At 37.8% G+C, this 15987-nt stretch overlaps 1 protein-coding gene across 1 annotated transcript in view; it reads left to right on the forward strand.

The window, feature by feature from the left end:
- Positions 1–10384: 10384 nt before the first annotated feature.
- Positions 10385–15987, forward strand: part of LOC148869470 (uncharacterized) — a 45291-nt gene continuing 39688 nt past the window's right edge. The window contains exons 1-3 of the mRNA XM_088973738.1: positions 10385–11998; positions 12260–12733; positions 12838–13139. Coding sequence (XP_088829864.1) covers positions 10645–11998; positions 12260–12733; positions 12838–13139 — 2130 coding nt within the window. The 5' untranslated portion in view covers positions 10385–10644. The remainder of the gene's footprint in view (positions 11999–12259; positions 12734–12837; positions 13140–15987) is intronic.

Raw genomic sequence — 15987 nt, forward strand, 5'->3', positions numbered from 1 at the left:
GATTATGCAGTCTTTCTCATGATTTCCACAAAAAAGAAAAACTGATCTGTTTTACCTTCCGAGTAAGACCCCTTGGACATGTGATGTGGTAAGGTTTGAATGCTATTAATGTTACTGTTTCCTTGGTGACCATATTGATGATGAAGATGATGGCTGATGAACTGATAATACAATGGTCAAATCACCATCAACTGCAATGGCTCTTAAATAAGTATTTTGAATTTTTTATGCCTCCTATATTTAAACGATTAAACCTCCCTACAAAAAAAAAAAAAAAAAAAGACAAAAAAACAAAAACAAAGATCAAACCCACGTTACTTTTTCATATGGAGATGGGATTTCTTTCATGTCATTGTAGTTTAAGAGACTTAATGCATGTCTACATCATCATCCAAGCCTTAATCCTGTTTTACCAGTCAGTTCTGTTTAGCACAAAAAGACATCAGGATTCATGTTCATGGGAGTTTGGCAGAAGTTTTCGTACTGGTTGCCAACTTGAACACCCCCCCCCCCCCCTTTAAAGCTAAAATGTAAAAGTGACTGCTTCAGCTGCATGGTTAAAAACTTCACAATGCCTTTATCTCCCGCCTTTTTTAGTCATCCCAGTTTAAAACTTCACAATCCCTCATCTCCCACCTTTTTCAGTCATCCTCAACCAAGGTTCAAAACATTTCCACGAATTGGTGAATATCACGGCATCAGTTTTTAAACCCACCAAAATGCGGAATACCAGGATTTAGGGCAAAAGGCCATTTTTAAATATTAACTATCAAGTAAACTCATGCCAATGCATGGGGATGAAAAGAAATTTCCATAGGTTTGGGTTGGAAAATTTAAGTTTTGACATCGATTTGGTTCTAAACCAAGGTTTATATTCAAGGTTGGTATTGAGTTGACCCTTAACCCCACCCAATCCATCTAATTTATATCTATATTTTATTAGAGAGGGTCAAAAGAGTTTCAAAGATAGTAATGAACTTAATAGGGGGAGGGGAGATGTTACAAATATTACTATTGAGGGGGCGGGGGGAATTAAGAACAATTTTATTAGAAAGTAACTATAGATTTTAATAGAGAAAATTAAGACAAAAGGGTTTTATGAGGAGACATAAGAGATGATCCGCTTGAAATCTTGAAACCTCAAACCTTTCAAGAAGCGCAATGCTTCGAGCATGTCTGATACTTTGAACCATGCCCTCAGAACATTCCTTCTATATGGCTCATCATGTATACTGATGTCAAAATAAAAATATACTTGCCCTTCATATTGGTACTTGACTTCATAGCAGCATCTTATTTCCAATACAGTACTTGAGTTCTTCAGAGCTAATCCATATTTATCAACTCCTTCTAAGAAGTGCTTTTATGCAAATATCTTTCAAAAAATGAACCAATACTTTCACTCCATTATATAGCGTTTATTCCTAGAAAAAAAAAAGTATGTATCCTTCAGGAAAGTCAGAACCCATTTTGTCTATCTTCCATATGTCACCGGATCATATCCTCTCAAGCCGTTTGAAATTCATCCACTGTCGAGGAATCATAAATTGTTTTATTAAAGCGATTGATATATAGGGAATTACAATTTTCTAATGTTCTACAGATTGCCTTCTAAGTGTGAGACTATCTTGATTAGTCAAAATGCACTACAAGATGTTGTCTACTACTCCCCAGAGCTAAAGCTACCAAACCCAACCAATAAAGCCCTGAAGCCTGAACCCCTGATCATGTAGTTCCATTTGCTAAGGAGAAAGTTTCTTTCAACAAGCATACTGTCAAAAAATTATCCCACCTCTGTTTTGGAAATCACTCAATTTAGCATTTAACAAAACCCTGTCTAAATGCACTACAAGAAAACTCATTAGAACTCCTCTGCCCACCCCCGCCCTATATGGCTATATCTACAAACCCCAGATCTAGATAAGCCATTAGCACATACAGTCTCAATAGGACGACTTCATAAATTCACATAACACGAATTCCCAGAGTGTTGAACCAAGTCTAAAACAACCGCAGTTGCAGCAGAATACTTAATTGACGATCAAATTTGAGGAAAATCAGTCTGTCACATACTCACATTCATACTATCAGTGTTGGTCAGACTCGGTCGGACCTAATGGTTGAACCAGTGGCTAGGTACAGCCAGCCAGAGACCTAACCAACTGAATCAGTTGCCACCGACTCACAATTATTCTTAGCTGACTGAAATTCTAAACAAATTATGACATTAGATACTCGTAAAACACTTTTACTTATGTTATATAGTAGCCTCTAGCACCAGCCGCCAGTCCCTTCCCCAGGAACTGTTACGTTCTAATATGAATTCGGAAAGATTGATCTGTCAATTGGGGAAGCTAAAAATGTTCCGCAGAATGAAGAATTTGCTCCCAAAAGAACTTTGGTAGCTGAATTCTTCGGAATGTTGTTTTAGCTTCACATTTTAGAAGATTTTTTATCAAAAAAAAAAAACAATTGATAAAGAATAATTTGGCCTGCAATTGTGGATATCATTTGCAGCCCTAAATTAAATAAACAAAGCACAGCGTAAGAGATACCCAACCACCTCTTCCCTGCCCAATCTTCACACCATCAGCACCTGCTATTCAATATTTGCAACCCTTGAGGAAAAAAATATGGATTATAAATTTAAATTGCATCAACTACAGATAGTTGCTCCACAGAGTTTCATTAACTTTGAGGGAAAAAATAACCTATTACCTCCAGACTCCAGAGTTAGCTATTGACCTCAGAAGCACCATTCTTATTACTGATCCTTTAACTATACCATATTTTAAAATCTATAATTTTTTTTCGAATAAATCCATGAAATACTTGATACTCTAAAACTACAATTCAATGCCCTTTTTTCTTTCTTTTTTTTTTTTTTTTTGGACTAGGCTATTTGGGTAATCAGAGATCCAGCAAAGGGGTCTCCCCCATCACATCCATTTACGTTCTAGAAGTTAAGACATGAAATCCATACCTCTGAGAGAGAGAGAGACCATATGAATCAGGAGCCCTTTAGGTCAAGGATCTGATTAAAAGGGTCTTTCAATCTCCTCGAAGGATCTGGATCCAGAGTTGTCAAATTGTTATCTTCTAAGTTCTATGGGTTTTTTTTTTTTCTCTAACATGGCAGTTGTTTTTATTTAAAAAAAAAAAACAAAATTATGTATATTGGAAAACACCCCCTAAATCTACAATAAAATGGTGATGGCCTCAAAAACTCAAATTCCCTCTCTTATTGGAAGATCAGTGATAAGATTCAGAGGTTATTTTGATAAATGCAGTAAGCAGTGTTGTGTCTATAATGTAGGGTTTGCTGTGGACAAAACTATTGATTTCACTATCACATTTGGACAAATCTTTTCTAGGAGTAGAAATCAGATTATGATTGGTTACCACTAGTTACAAGTTTTTCTGGTGTCATTATGTATATATACATTTGTCAATGAAATCTATATACATAAAATACAAAAACCACCCTTGAGTTTTCTGACAATCATAAAAATCTCCCCTATGTTTTCACTTTAATAAAAACCTCCCCTATACTTTTTAGAAAACATGCAACTACCTCCCTTCCTCGGCAGAAAAGCAGATTAAATGTGATTGTTTTTTAATGCCTATTTTGCCCTTATGCCTAGATGTAGATTTATTAAAATATCCTTCAAAATATTGTTTATTTTTTCTCGAGAACTGAGGACTAGAGTCATCGGTCTTCTCTCATGTAAAAGACAAAAAGGTCCTTGTTGATTAAATTTTCAAAACATGCCCCTCCTCATCATCCATGATCTCCATCATACATTATGTATTCTTCGTCTTCGTCCTTTTTTTGCCCTCCATTAGAGATGTTTGCACCAAAAAGAAAAAAAAAAAACAAAGTTACGATTTTGTTCGTTTTTAGTATTATTGGATGGATGGTTCAGCGATGTAAGTATAACGGATGCATTATAAATGAAAGGTGTGTGTGGTGGAATCACTCCGGGTTTATTTGATTTTGATATTTTTTTCTCTATCTGAACCAAATATATGCGGAGGAGATATCATCTCCGATTTCATTGACGTAAAGCATAGTAGTAATTTGGCGTCACAAGACCTTTAATTGGAATTTGACACCATCTCCGATCTCATGGGCTTTGACTTCAGCGAAAAAGGTGGTTCTTCTTCTTCTTTGACCCATCAACCGAGCATAGGTGAGAATCATCTTCTAAACAGTTAGACTTTGGTTGGTTTTGAGAGTTTTTAAGGGTAAAAAACAACCAAAAAGAATATTTACAGGTTGGTCCAGAGCTGTACAACAACAAACACTTATGCTAATGGATGTTGTAGTCGTTAGAATATGCTATCTATTAGAGAAATGGCAAAGCCAAATTTCTGAAGTTTGGTGTCAAGGCTTGTGGTTGCAATGGTTTCTCTTATACTCTCAATTACGTGGATAATTCAAACTTTTTTAATTTCATCTATATGTGTTATAATTTGATTATGATGTTTTAAATTTTGATGAAACATTTGTCTTTATGAGATCTATAAAGTCGATGATTGCTTGAAAAGTATAAAAGAAGCTTGAAGCACAGAGGGGATTTAGATCTTCATTACTGCCTTCCAGAAGCACGTAAGATCCTTGATTACAGAGCACTTGATCTCCAATCAATGGTGGGTTCTGTACTGTTGCCAATCCACTAAAACATTTTCAAGACACACTAAGGATACTCTAGAATTGATTAAATCCATGGGTATGCGATGGACCTGGCAAATAAAAGACGATGAGACAAACTTGAGAGGGAGAGAGAGAGAGAGAGAGAGAGAGAGAGAGAAGGGTAGCAAATTTGGTTCTCAGTTCTCAGAAGAAAATGAACAATGTTTTAAAGGGTATTTTAATAAATTTACATCTAAATATATAGATATAAGGGAAAAATAGGCATTTTAAAAAACAAACACGTTAAATCGGCTTTTCTACTGAGGAAGGGAGATAGTTGCATGTTTTCTAAAAAATACAGGGGAGGTTTTTATTAAAGTGAAAACACAAGGGAGGTTCTTTTTTTTACCCTATTTTTTTATTCATTCTATTTCTAAGTCTGGCTCGAAAGCCTAACAAAAGATTGTTGTATGAAAATATAATCATAATTTTTTTCAAACCTGACCAAATTGCCCAAGCCTAACCTGATCCAACCCGAACCCAAACCCATCTAAATTGTGTTAAGTTCAAATTGGGCCTAAATTGGTAAGCTTGGCTTGACTGAGCCATTCCTAAGCCCAAATGTTACATCTTAGCATTGGGCTGGTTTGGTTTGACACTCAACCCGACCCAATCCACCCAAGTTACACCCCTAGTTTTAATTGAAATGGCTAAAGAAATACTCAAATTGGGCATCAGAGTTATAAGAAAAAAGAAACACTCAAATTGGTCGCCCCCTTTAGTGAGTACAGAGTACAGACAGATGCTTCAATGTTTCCTACAACTCCTTACATGTCTTGCAACCCACAACATGGGCTAGGGAGGACTTAGAGAATGTTGCGACAAGATAATTGAAGAGTGACCGATCTTGTTTCACTTACGATGATAAGAATGCCAATGATGTGGAGATTGATTCCGAAGTTGCAACTCATGGAGGACATGGGTAGGATCTATCAACATAGCCAATGAGGTTTGTGGCTAATCAAAGCATTTTCAACTTGAAGCTTCCATACAAATATGGTTTGAAGTTTGAACCATCAAGTTTTACCATGGTTCAAATTGAGAGTTGGTTCCCATAGAAGCTCCATAGGTTGTAACTGAAATATCTATGAAATAGCGAAGAAGAACAATTAAAGGGGAGCAAACCAAATAAACATGCAAAGAAGCTATGGATGGCGAGGTCACAACTTGCCAGGATAGCTGGGTCCATTTGGTTTGGTAAGAATTGGAATGAAAATTTTTTGGAATCGGACTTGGAAGGGTCCAATTTCATAGTTTGTTTGGTTCAGACAGAAATGAGAATAAGAATTAAAATCAGCATAAATGAGATTTCATTCCCTCAAATGGGAAAATGCCATTCCACCCAATCAAACAGTCCAATTCCGATTCTAGACCCCTATTCCAACAAACCAAACAGAGCCACCATGGGTTGAGGTGCTTACAGCTTGAAAAGCTATTCTTGCAGAACAATAGAAGTAAAGGTAACAAAGAAGATGACAAGGAACTGGAAGAAATAATTAGGGATGGTTGGGAATGGGGATCGAGGTCCCTGCACCGCCCCATGATTATGTGTGTATTTAAAAAAAAAAAAATATATATATATATATATATATATATATATATAAACATATTTAAAACATTATTCATAATATCACATTTTTATTTATTTTAAGTAAATTTATTTTTTAAAATACTATTATTTAAAAAAATCGGGGATTAAGGTCCCCACGGAAACCCATCCCCGTCAAGGATCAGGGATGGAGGACAAATTTTATCCCTGATAGAAATAAAAGACAGAGATGAGAATTAATTACAGAATCGGGGTCAGGAACGAAAAATATGATCCCCTCACTGAACCTGCCTCGTTGCCATTCCTATAAATAACGACATGAAAGAAGAGATGAGTGTACCACATATTTCTAACAACCTTAGAACACCAATTGTTGACTTATGAGGAGGAGGTCTCTACTCCAACCAATCACCTCCACTAAGGATGTGAAGGTTCTTAGGAAGAAATTTGATCACGATGCAGACTCTAACATGGAACATTAGGGGCACACGGCATCCCTCTCTCTGACATCAAGTTAAAACATTTTATTAGCAATTTAGCAGACATGGGTTCAGACTTCAGACTACGGTGCTAGGAAGACGTGGTACCGGAAAAAAAAAAGTTACAACTTATAACCAATCAAAGGGGATCACAATCAAAAGTGATAATCAATCATGAGATTTCATGAAAATAAGGGGTTGATTGTATCAAAAACCTTTTTTAGTATCACGTTTTTGTGGCATAATGATAATGTTTGTTTTTTTATGGAAAATGGAGTTAATGTTAATCCAACCCTTGGTATGAAATTATTAGATGTTTTGGTTATGATTGATGTTTTGATGTTGATCCGACTCAATTCTCCAGAAGGTTATGACTATGTGGAATGAAACTTGATGTAGTTTTCCATTATCATGACACTGGACTATTCCGAACATGGGCCACATTGGAGGAAGCTGTCCCATCTTTATTGACAAATATCTAGTGGTTGACAAGTTACAACTTGCATTGTCATATGTTAACTCAAAATGATCATATCATAAGTTTTATATATATATATATATATATATATGTTTAACAAGTTATTTAATTCAATCAGTTGTATGACCGAGCTCGAGCCCAAGTTCAGTTCTTGGGTCTAGATCTTAAGCTCAAGATTGACTTTGCATAAAATCCAATGCCTGAGCCCTTAGACCAATTTAGACAAATGTTTTATATTATATTAATTATATAGATTATAAATATGTTATATATATTATAATATATAATAGTTTATTCACTACTAGTTTTATTATTATATAATATATATATTTTATATTATATTTTTTATTATATATAATATTACTGGGCTGGGCTTATTTATGAAAGCCCAAATTTACCCAAAAAATAATTGGGCCTGTTGTTTAAAGCTCAAACCCATGGGCTTAAAACTTTGTCTAATCTTGATTTAGAATGGACAGTAAACTGTCTGACCCATGAATATATTCAATGACATATGGCATGAACAAACTTTCTTTCTTTCTTTCTTTCTTTTTTTTTTTTTTTTTTTCAATTTAAACCCACACATCTCCTAAATACGAAGGATGCATTGTATTGTTAGGGTCTACAATTAAGCATTAAAAATTATTAGATGTGAATCCTCCATATGCCCTAACTTTTTTTTTTTCCCCTTTGTAAGAAACCACAAGTCAAACACAATTTTATCATCATCTAAGCGTTATTCCAAGTATATGGGTCAGCTACATCAAACCTTTTTCATCCTTCAATCAAACATGTTTTCCCAATTAGTTAGTATATATAATATATATATTTTATCATCTGGGTTGGCTTTAGCTTTAACGATGTCTCACTGTGACACATTTGTTAGATTAGATTCTTGATGGATTACTAATGAATATGACAAATAAGACATTTCCTTCAAAAAATCTCATTTTATTATCTTCAAATTATTATTATTATTATTATTATTATTACTATTATTTTGAAATTATCACTCCCTTTTACTTATCATAATTAAAGTGTCTACATATTAATATTATTTATAGCACTCAATCATATTTGGCTTAACTTATTTCTAACTGTTTTTTTCATGGTTTTCGGATTACTGTTGATTTGGACAGTTTGGACCGTTTGGCCTAGAGATCATCCATGCAATTGGTTCTATTTTATCTAAAATCCAGTCTCTGACAAAAAATCGTTAAATCAGTCAACGATTCATTGATACGGGTGGTTGAATTGTCAATTTGTTGATCCATTCGATAATTTTTTGCCTTTTTTATTATTAATTATTTTTTATTATAATGAATCATTCATTCAAAGTGGACAGTTAAATCTTTAATAAAAAATGATGGCTAAAACGATTTTATTTTAGGATCGTTTTTTAAAACCATGGTTTTCTTTAGCCTATCATACAAGGGATGAATTTGACCATCGATTGATGCCAAATTCATGAACAGAATGGAGTTTATAGGGGCTACTAAAATACTAATAGATTATGATGGGGCTGTAATTTAGTATTCTGCAGTGAGCACAGTACTCTTAATGTTTTTTCTATTTATTGTTATTTCACAATCGTCTTCTCTTGGACGGTTCGGATCGAACAGTCAAACAAAAAATAATAATGAATCGCCATTCTCAATGATTCAACGTCCTGATCGGCACGACCCTGATGCTATCATACTAGTGCGGCTGTGACAGCATCCTTAGTGTAGAAGAGATATCTCCCATTTCATCAGACGGTCACAAACTGCACGATCTACACCATCATATCAGTACGGTACATCAGATTAATCATTCCATTAATAGGTGGTGGGTCCCGCAGAATTATCCATTGCTCCTATTTCCACGTGGCGTTTGCCCATTGCAAAAACCAAACTATCATTAGTACCAACTTCACTTGGAAATCCTCTAAGGTTCCGGACGTTACTAGACAAATCAGAATACGCCACGTCATCCTGACAAAGATAGACCAATGCATAGATGACGTGGCGTGATATGATTGGTCCAGTGCACCATCTAACCCACCTCATCACGGCTCGCTCGCACCTCTCTCGAGTCTCGTCAGCTGGTTTCTGAACGCATGATGATACCATGTATGTACGACATGCATGATGCATGTAACGTGAAAACACCCGATCGGTCCCCAACACAGTAGAAGCCCAGTACTGAACGTGCATCCGTGCGCCCCCGAATCCCCCCACCACCCTATCAATTCTTGTTCGCTATTCCCAATCTTGAGGCATCAAAATCAATCTCAGTCTAAAAATCAGACGGCACGCACCGACTTATAAAAATGGTTCTAAAATGTACCGAATTATCGTAATCTCAAAAACAACTAGGGCGAAATGGGTCGGGCCCTGACATGGGTCCGATTCGCGTAACCCGATCTGAATCATATATATAGATCACTTGTACTCAATCAAACCTATATTACATATGCTTCAATATTGCAAAAATATAGGGTGGGGTTTGGTGGTTCATCTGAACTGAAACCCGTGCCAAACCAGATCAAGAGTGACCCGGTCCAACCCAATAGGGGTTGGGTCAATGCATGTTCATCACCTAACCCTACCCAATCCACTAACATCCCTAAACTAAATCATACTAATAGGATGTTAACAGGTCAGGTTTGGAACCCGTTTACCTTGACCCTAATGAGATCGGATTCAGTGCTCACAAGACTGTTTATTTTCATAGTCTTTTTCTAACGTGCATTGAGAATATTTCTATACTTATATGCTTTTTTGATCATGAGGTAATTCGAATGCAAGACTGAAAATGATTATGTAAATGGTGTGAGCAGGGCCAAATCCAATTTCAACCCTAACTAATCTTCTAACATCTCACATGAATCGACCCACCCCAATTAAGAATTATAAATTTTTACAAACCCGCCCCTAATTTTATAGGATTCAACTCGATACCAACCCCACAACCTTTCAATTATATTTTTTTATAATACATTTTGAAAATCTATAAATCATTAATTTAAGTTAAAATTTTAATTTATAAATTCTATCATATCACTTCCTCTAAAAAAATGTAAATACGACTCGGGCCAAAGAATCATAACCCAACGCGGGTTTTTCGTTTAACCCGACCCATTCACACCCCTACCATGATTAATAAGAAACAGAGTGTGCAGCTTAACTATGCTTCCCCATAAGCACACCTCCATACATCTCGTCTGATCGTCTCCTCTCTGTTTCGTTCTATTTAACACGACACACGATTCGAACAACACCAACACAGAGAGTCCTCTCTCTCTCTTCTTTCTCTCTAATAAACCGGGAAAAATATATAATCGGAACCAGAGATAGAGAAACAGAGAGAGGAGAAATCACAGAAAAACCAGAGCAGGAAAAGATACAAATTACAGAAACGGTGCCCCACCACCCCGACGCCCTTATTCTCTCTATCCAAGATGAAGGCGAGCCAACCAGAACCAGCTTCGTCATCGATGCAATCACCGTCCACCTCTGTTGTCTCTGACCCACCACAACACTCTGCTGCGGTTTCGTCGTCATCGGAGAAGACGACGGTGTCTGTATCGATAACAGCGGCGGAAGAGCCGGTTGGGTCCAGGGAAGGGGGCGGACAAGAATCGGTAACCGTCGAGCGCCGGGGAGATCACTCGGCCGTCTGCCGGTGGACGGTCGCCAATTTCCCCAAGGTGAAAGCTAGGGCACTATGGAGCCGATACTTCGAAGTAGGCGGCTACGACTGTCGGCTCCTCGTCTACCCCAAAGGTGACTCCCAAGCCCTTCCCGGTTACTTCTCTATCTATCTCCAAATCATGGATCCTCGCGGTTCGTCGTCGTCGAAATGGGACTGTTTCGCCAGCTACCGCCTCTCCATCGTTAATCATCTCGACGAATCCAAGTCCATTCAGAGAGACTCTTGGCACCGCTTCTCCAGCAAGAAGAAATCTCACGGCTGGTGCGACTTCACCCCTTCTTCCACAATTTTGGATCCCAAGGCCGGGTTCCTCTTCAATAACGATTCTGTTCTCATCACCGCAGATATTCTGGTCTTGAATGAATCAATCTCCTTTTCTCGCGATAACAATGAGTTACAGTCTTCATCTTCTTCGTTGTCCTCTGTCGTCATAACAAGTCCAATTTCGGATGTTTTGAGTGGGAAGTTCACTTGGAAGGTGCATAACTTCAGCTTGTTCAAGGAGATGATCAAGACCCAGAAGATAATGAGCCCTGTTTTTCCTGCCGGTGAATGTAACCTTCGGATTAGCGTTTATCAAAGCTCAGTCAATGGGGTAGAGTATCTATCGATGTGCTTGGAGAGTAAGGACACCGAGAAGTCATTAATTCCCGACCGGAGTTGCTGGTGTTTGTTTCGAATGTCGGTACTGAATCAGAAGCCTGGGCTTAATCACATGCACAGGGATTCTTATGGCCGGTTTGCAGCTGACAACAAGAGTGGGGATAATACTAGTCTCGGGTGGAATGATTATATGAAGATGGCGGATTTTATTGGGTCGGAGACGGGGTTTCTTGTTGATGATACTGCTGTTTTCAGTGCCTCCTTCCATGTGATTAAGGAGCTCAGTAGCTTCTCCAAGAATGGGGGATTGCTTGGCGGGAGGAGTACCGGTGGGGCAAGGAAGTCTGATGGGCATTCGGGGAAGTTCACTTGGAGGATTGAAAACTTCACGAGGTTGAAAGATCTTTTGAAGAAGAGGAAGATTACAGGACTTTGTGTCAAGAGCAGAAGGTTTCAGATTGGTAATCGGGATTGTCGCCTCATTGTTTATCCCAGAGGTAAGACTAAATGGGCATTTCAGGGTTTCTACCTATCTTTTCCACTCCATTTCATTTGATTTAGCTTTTGTTTAAGGAACTTCTGTTTTTTACCTCTCATTTTTTTGGGTTTTTTATGGGCATTGGGTTGAATGTAAATTAGGTTGATGGGTTCACACCCACATACTGAAAACTATTTTGCAACACTTCATTATATATATATATATATATAGGCTGTGAAAGTGAAAGAGAACTGATGGAATTTCTACTTGATGGCATCAGGGCAGTCTCAGCCACCTTGCCACCTTTCTGTATTTCTTGAAGTTACAGATTCCCGAAACACTGCCAACGACTGGAGTTGTTTTGTGAGTCATAGGTTATCAGTTGTGAATCAAAGGATGGAGGAGAAGTCTGTTACAAAGGAGTCACAAAACCGGTACTCCAAAGCTGCAAAGGACTGGGGCTGGCGCGAGTTTATCACACTTACTAGTCTCTTTGATCAGGACTCTGGGTTTCTTGTTCAAGATACTGTCGTGTTCTCAGCAGAGGTTCTTATCTTGAAGGAAACATCAATAATGCAGGTTTTCACTGATCAAGACATGGAGTCAAACAATGCAGGTTCTCAAATTGATGGAGTTGGGAAAAGAGGATCGTTTACATGGAAGGTTGAGAATTTCTTATCCTTCAAGGAAATAATGGAAACCCGAAAAATATTTAGCAAATTCTTTCAAGCTGGTGGATGTGAACTTCGGATTGGTACATGGATATTATTTATTTATTGCTTAATATGCAGTTGTAGATTTCCTATATGATGACAGTTTTATCTCAAGTTGATGCCATGTTGGTTGATTATAATGCAGGTGTGTATGAGTCTTTTGACACTATATGTATATATCTGGAGAGTGATCAATCAGTTGGAAGTGATCCAGACAAGAATTTTTGGGTCAGATACAGGATGGCAGTGGTTAATCAAAAGAACCCTGCAAAAACTGTGTGGAAGGAGTCCTCTATCTGTACAAAGACATGGAATAATTCTGTTCTCCAATTCATGAAGGTTTCTGATATGCTGGAACCAGATGCGGGATTCCTTGTACGCGATACAGTTGTTTTTATCTGCGAGATCATTGATTGTTGTCCTTGGTTTGAGTTTTCAGATCTGGAGGTGAGTCTATATCTATATCAATTTTGTTTGTGATAGAATTGTGTCATCCATGTAATTATTGTAGCTTATAAAGTTTCACTAAATAGAACTTTTTTTCTTGTGGTCAGAACTCAGAAGTTGTTTAATTGAGTGCTGACCAAAATTTAATCTCATAAAATGCTGTTCTGATTTGTATATTCTCTCCTATCCTTTTTTATGCTTTCAAAAGGAAAAGAAAAGATACACCTATCCTTTGAATAATTATCGGTATCAGTAACATTGATCATTTGTCATTGCCCTTTGTGTTGGACTTTCTTTGCCACTCTGATTACTATGTGTTTTGATTGTATAAAAGTTATTCAACTAACTGTTAATATGGAGTTGGAAGAATTCATGCTGGGAATTTCAATTAGTGGCCTGATGATATGCACTCTTAATTCCTGGGAAGGCTGGAGTGATGGAGTTTTTATTCCATTTTCATATATGCATTAAAGTCCTGCTTTCTCAATGGATGTTGCCAAGGTGAGGTGATTATCAGGCTTTATATACATTTAATTTATCCAAACGGACTCTTTATCATAGAAAGAATCTCTTGTACATTATTTTTTAAGCAATACGTGCCATACATTCCTTTCAGATTAATCCCCAATTTTGCCAAGTTGTCTGCAGTATCATTAAATTCCTTGGAGTTCATTTTAGCATAGATGAATAAGAGTCAGAAAAGCTAATACAGTAAATCCTCATTTATCTTGTTTGATAGATCCATACAAGAACCGACATTTTTTCTGAGGTTTCTGTGGAATTTTGAAGTCGGATTGAAGTTTCAAGGAAAAAGAACCAATAGCATTTTGATCTATCCAATTTCCTTTCCATTTCTATTATTCTTCCTCTATGCTTTCTTTCTTTTTTTTTTTTTTTTTTATCAACGAAGGATTAATTATAGTAATAGTTGAAAAAAGTTACAGCAGTCTGAGTAACCGTTCACCCAAGAAGACAGGATATAATAATAGCTGAAAAACAAAATTATAATAGCTGTCCTGTGTGTCCAAGTAAAAGAAGCAATCAAGTCCCCTTGCAGGCTTTCTATCTCCCTAAAGGCTTGTCTATATATCCAAGGTACATTTATGTCTAGAAGTGATCCAAGAAATAATCACATTTGAGTCTCCTTCAATTTCCAGGTTTCTAAAATTTGATTGCTTAACAAATCTTAAGCCTTGTAACAGTGCCATCAGTTCAGCCTTTAGTAAGTCTCCTTCTCCCATAGGTCTCGAGTACATGGCCAAGACTTTACTTGAAGGCTCCGTTTGGTTTGTGGGATAGGGATGAGAAAAAGGGAATATTCCAAAAATATTCCTTTTTCTCTTATTTGGTTTGAGGGAAAAGAGGGATGGGATGGGAAAGACATGGGATGGCAGATCCCAAAATCATGGAATCGGGGTCGCACGGTGGAAAAACTTGGAAATCACCATTACCACTTACCATCGACGATGAACAGAGGAAAAACTAGGAAATCTCTGTCCCTGGGTTCGTTTTCCTCTTCTCTTTGCCCCTTGTCTCTCTCCCTTTCTCCCTTTCTCAGTGCAACTCCATCGTTTCTCTTCTCTCTTCTCACTCGTCTTCTCTCCCTTTGTCTTCTCTCTTCTTCCTCTTCAGATTATGATGGGCTCAACGGTCCGTGCCTATGTTCGTGAAGTTCTTGAAGTTGATTGTTTTGAGGAAGGACGAACGGAAGTTCCTAGAGGGGGTTTGTGCCTCTGGCGAGAGTGCACATGTTTTGAAGAAGGACGAACTGGGGAATCGTCATCATCGTCGGCGAAGTTGAGTAGTTCCTGTTCGTGAAGTTCCTGAAACATGCACACTCTCACTAACCTTTTACACTTTCCGTGCCCAACGAGGTAGTGCCACTTTTTACACTATTCACCTTCCTAAATAGTGGCACTGTTCACCTTCATCGTCTTTGTGAAGCTCCTATTCGTTCGGTCTGTGCCTCTGTTTGTGAAGTTCCTGAAGTTGATTGTTTTGAGGAAGGACGAACGGAAGTTCCTGAAGGGGGTCCGTGCCTCTGGCGAGAGTGCGCATGTTTTGAAGAAGGATGAACTAGGTAATCGTCATTACCGTCGGTGAAGCTGAGTTAGTCCCTATTCGTGAAGTTCCTGAAACATGTGCACTCTCACCGACCTTTTACACTTTATGTGCCTCTGTTCAGGAACAAGGCAATGCCACCTTTTACACTGTTCACCTTCATCGTCCTCGTGAAGTTCCTGTTTGTTTGGTATGTGCCTCTGTTCGTCTCGAACGAAGGAGGAAGGTGAATAGTGCCACCTTTTGCACTTTCCCATCCCATCCCATCCCAATAAAACCAAACAAGGAAAAGTTAAATTTTTATACTTCCCCATTCCATCCCATCCCATCCCATCTTTTTCCGTCCCACTCAAATCTTCCCACAAATCAAACGGAGCTGAAGGGTCTCTAAACATGCCACCAATACTTGCCATTCTTTGGTTTCCCATAGAGCTCCCTATCCCTTGATGGGGGCTTCCATTCCACCAACCTTCTTTCCTTTTCTTTAGAGGAGTGTTCCATCTCATTCCAAGCCCTTATTATATCAGTCACTATAACCTTTGGAAGATGTCAAGGGTTTGTCCAATGAGCCATTTTTATTTTTATTATTTCTACCAAATTCTCCTTTGACCTGTGTTGTTCATTAAATATTCTTGCATTCCTCTCCTCCCAAATAGTCCACACCATTGCTGCTCTTATCGTCTTCCACATTGTTCTCCTTTTTGTTGGCTACCTTAGGAAGTTTGGTTGAAGAGACTCACTATCTCCTAGGGAGTTATCCACCTGCAACCAAAAGGGTTAAGGATTC

The sequence above is a fragment of the Nelumbo lutea genome, chromosome 2, assembly GCF_056320005.1.
Source record: "Nelumbo lutea isolate HS-2025 chromosome 2, American lotus-T2T, whole genome shotgun sequence".
Lineage (NCBI taxonomy): Eukaryota > Viridiplantae > Streptophyta > Magnoliopsida > Proteales > Nelumbonaceae > Nelumbo > Nelumbo lutea.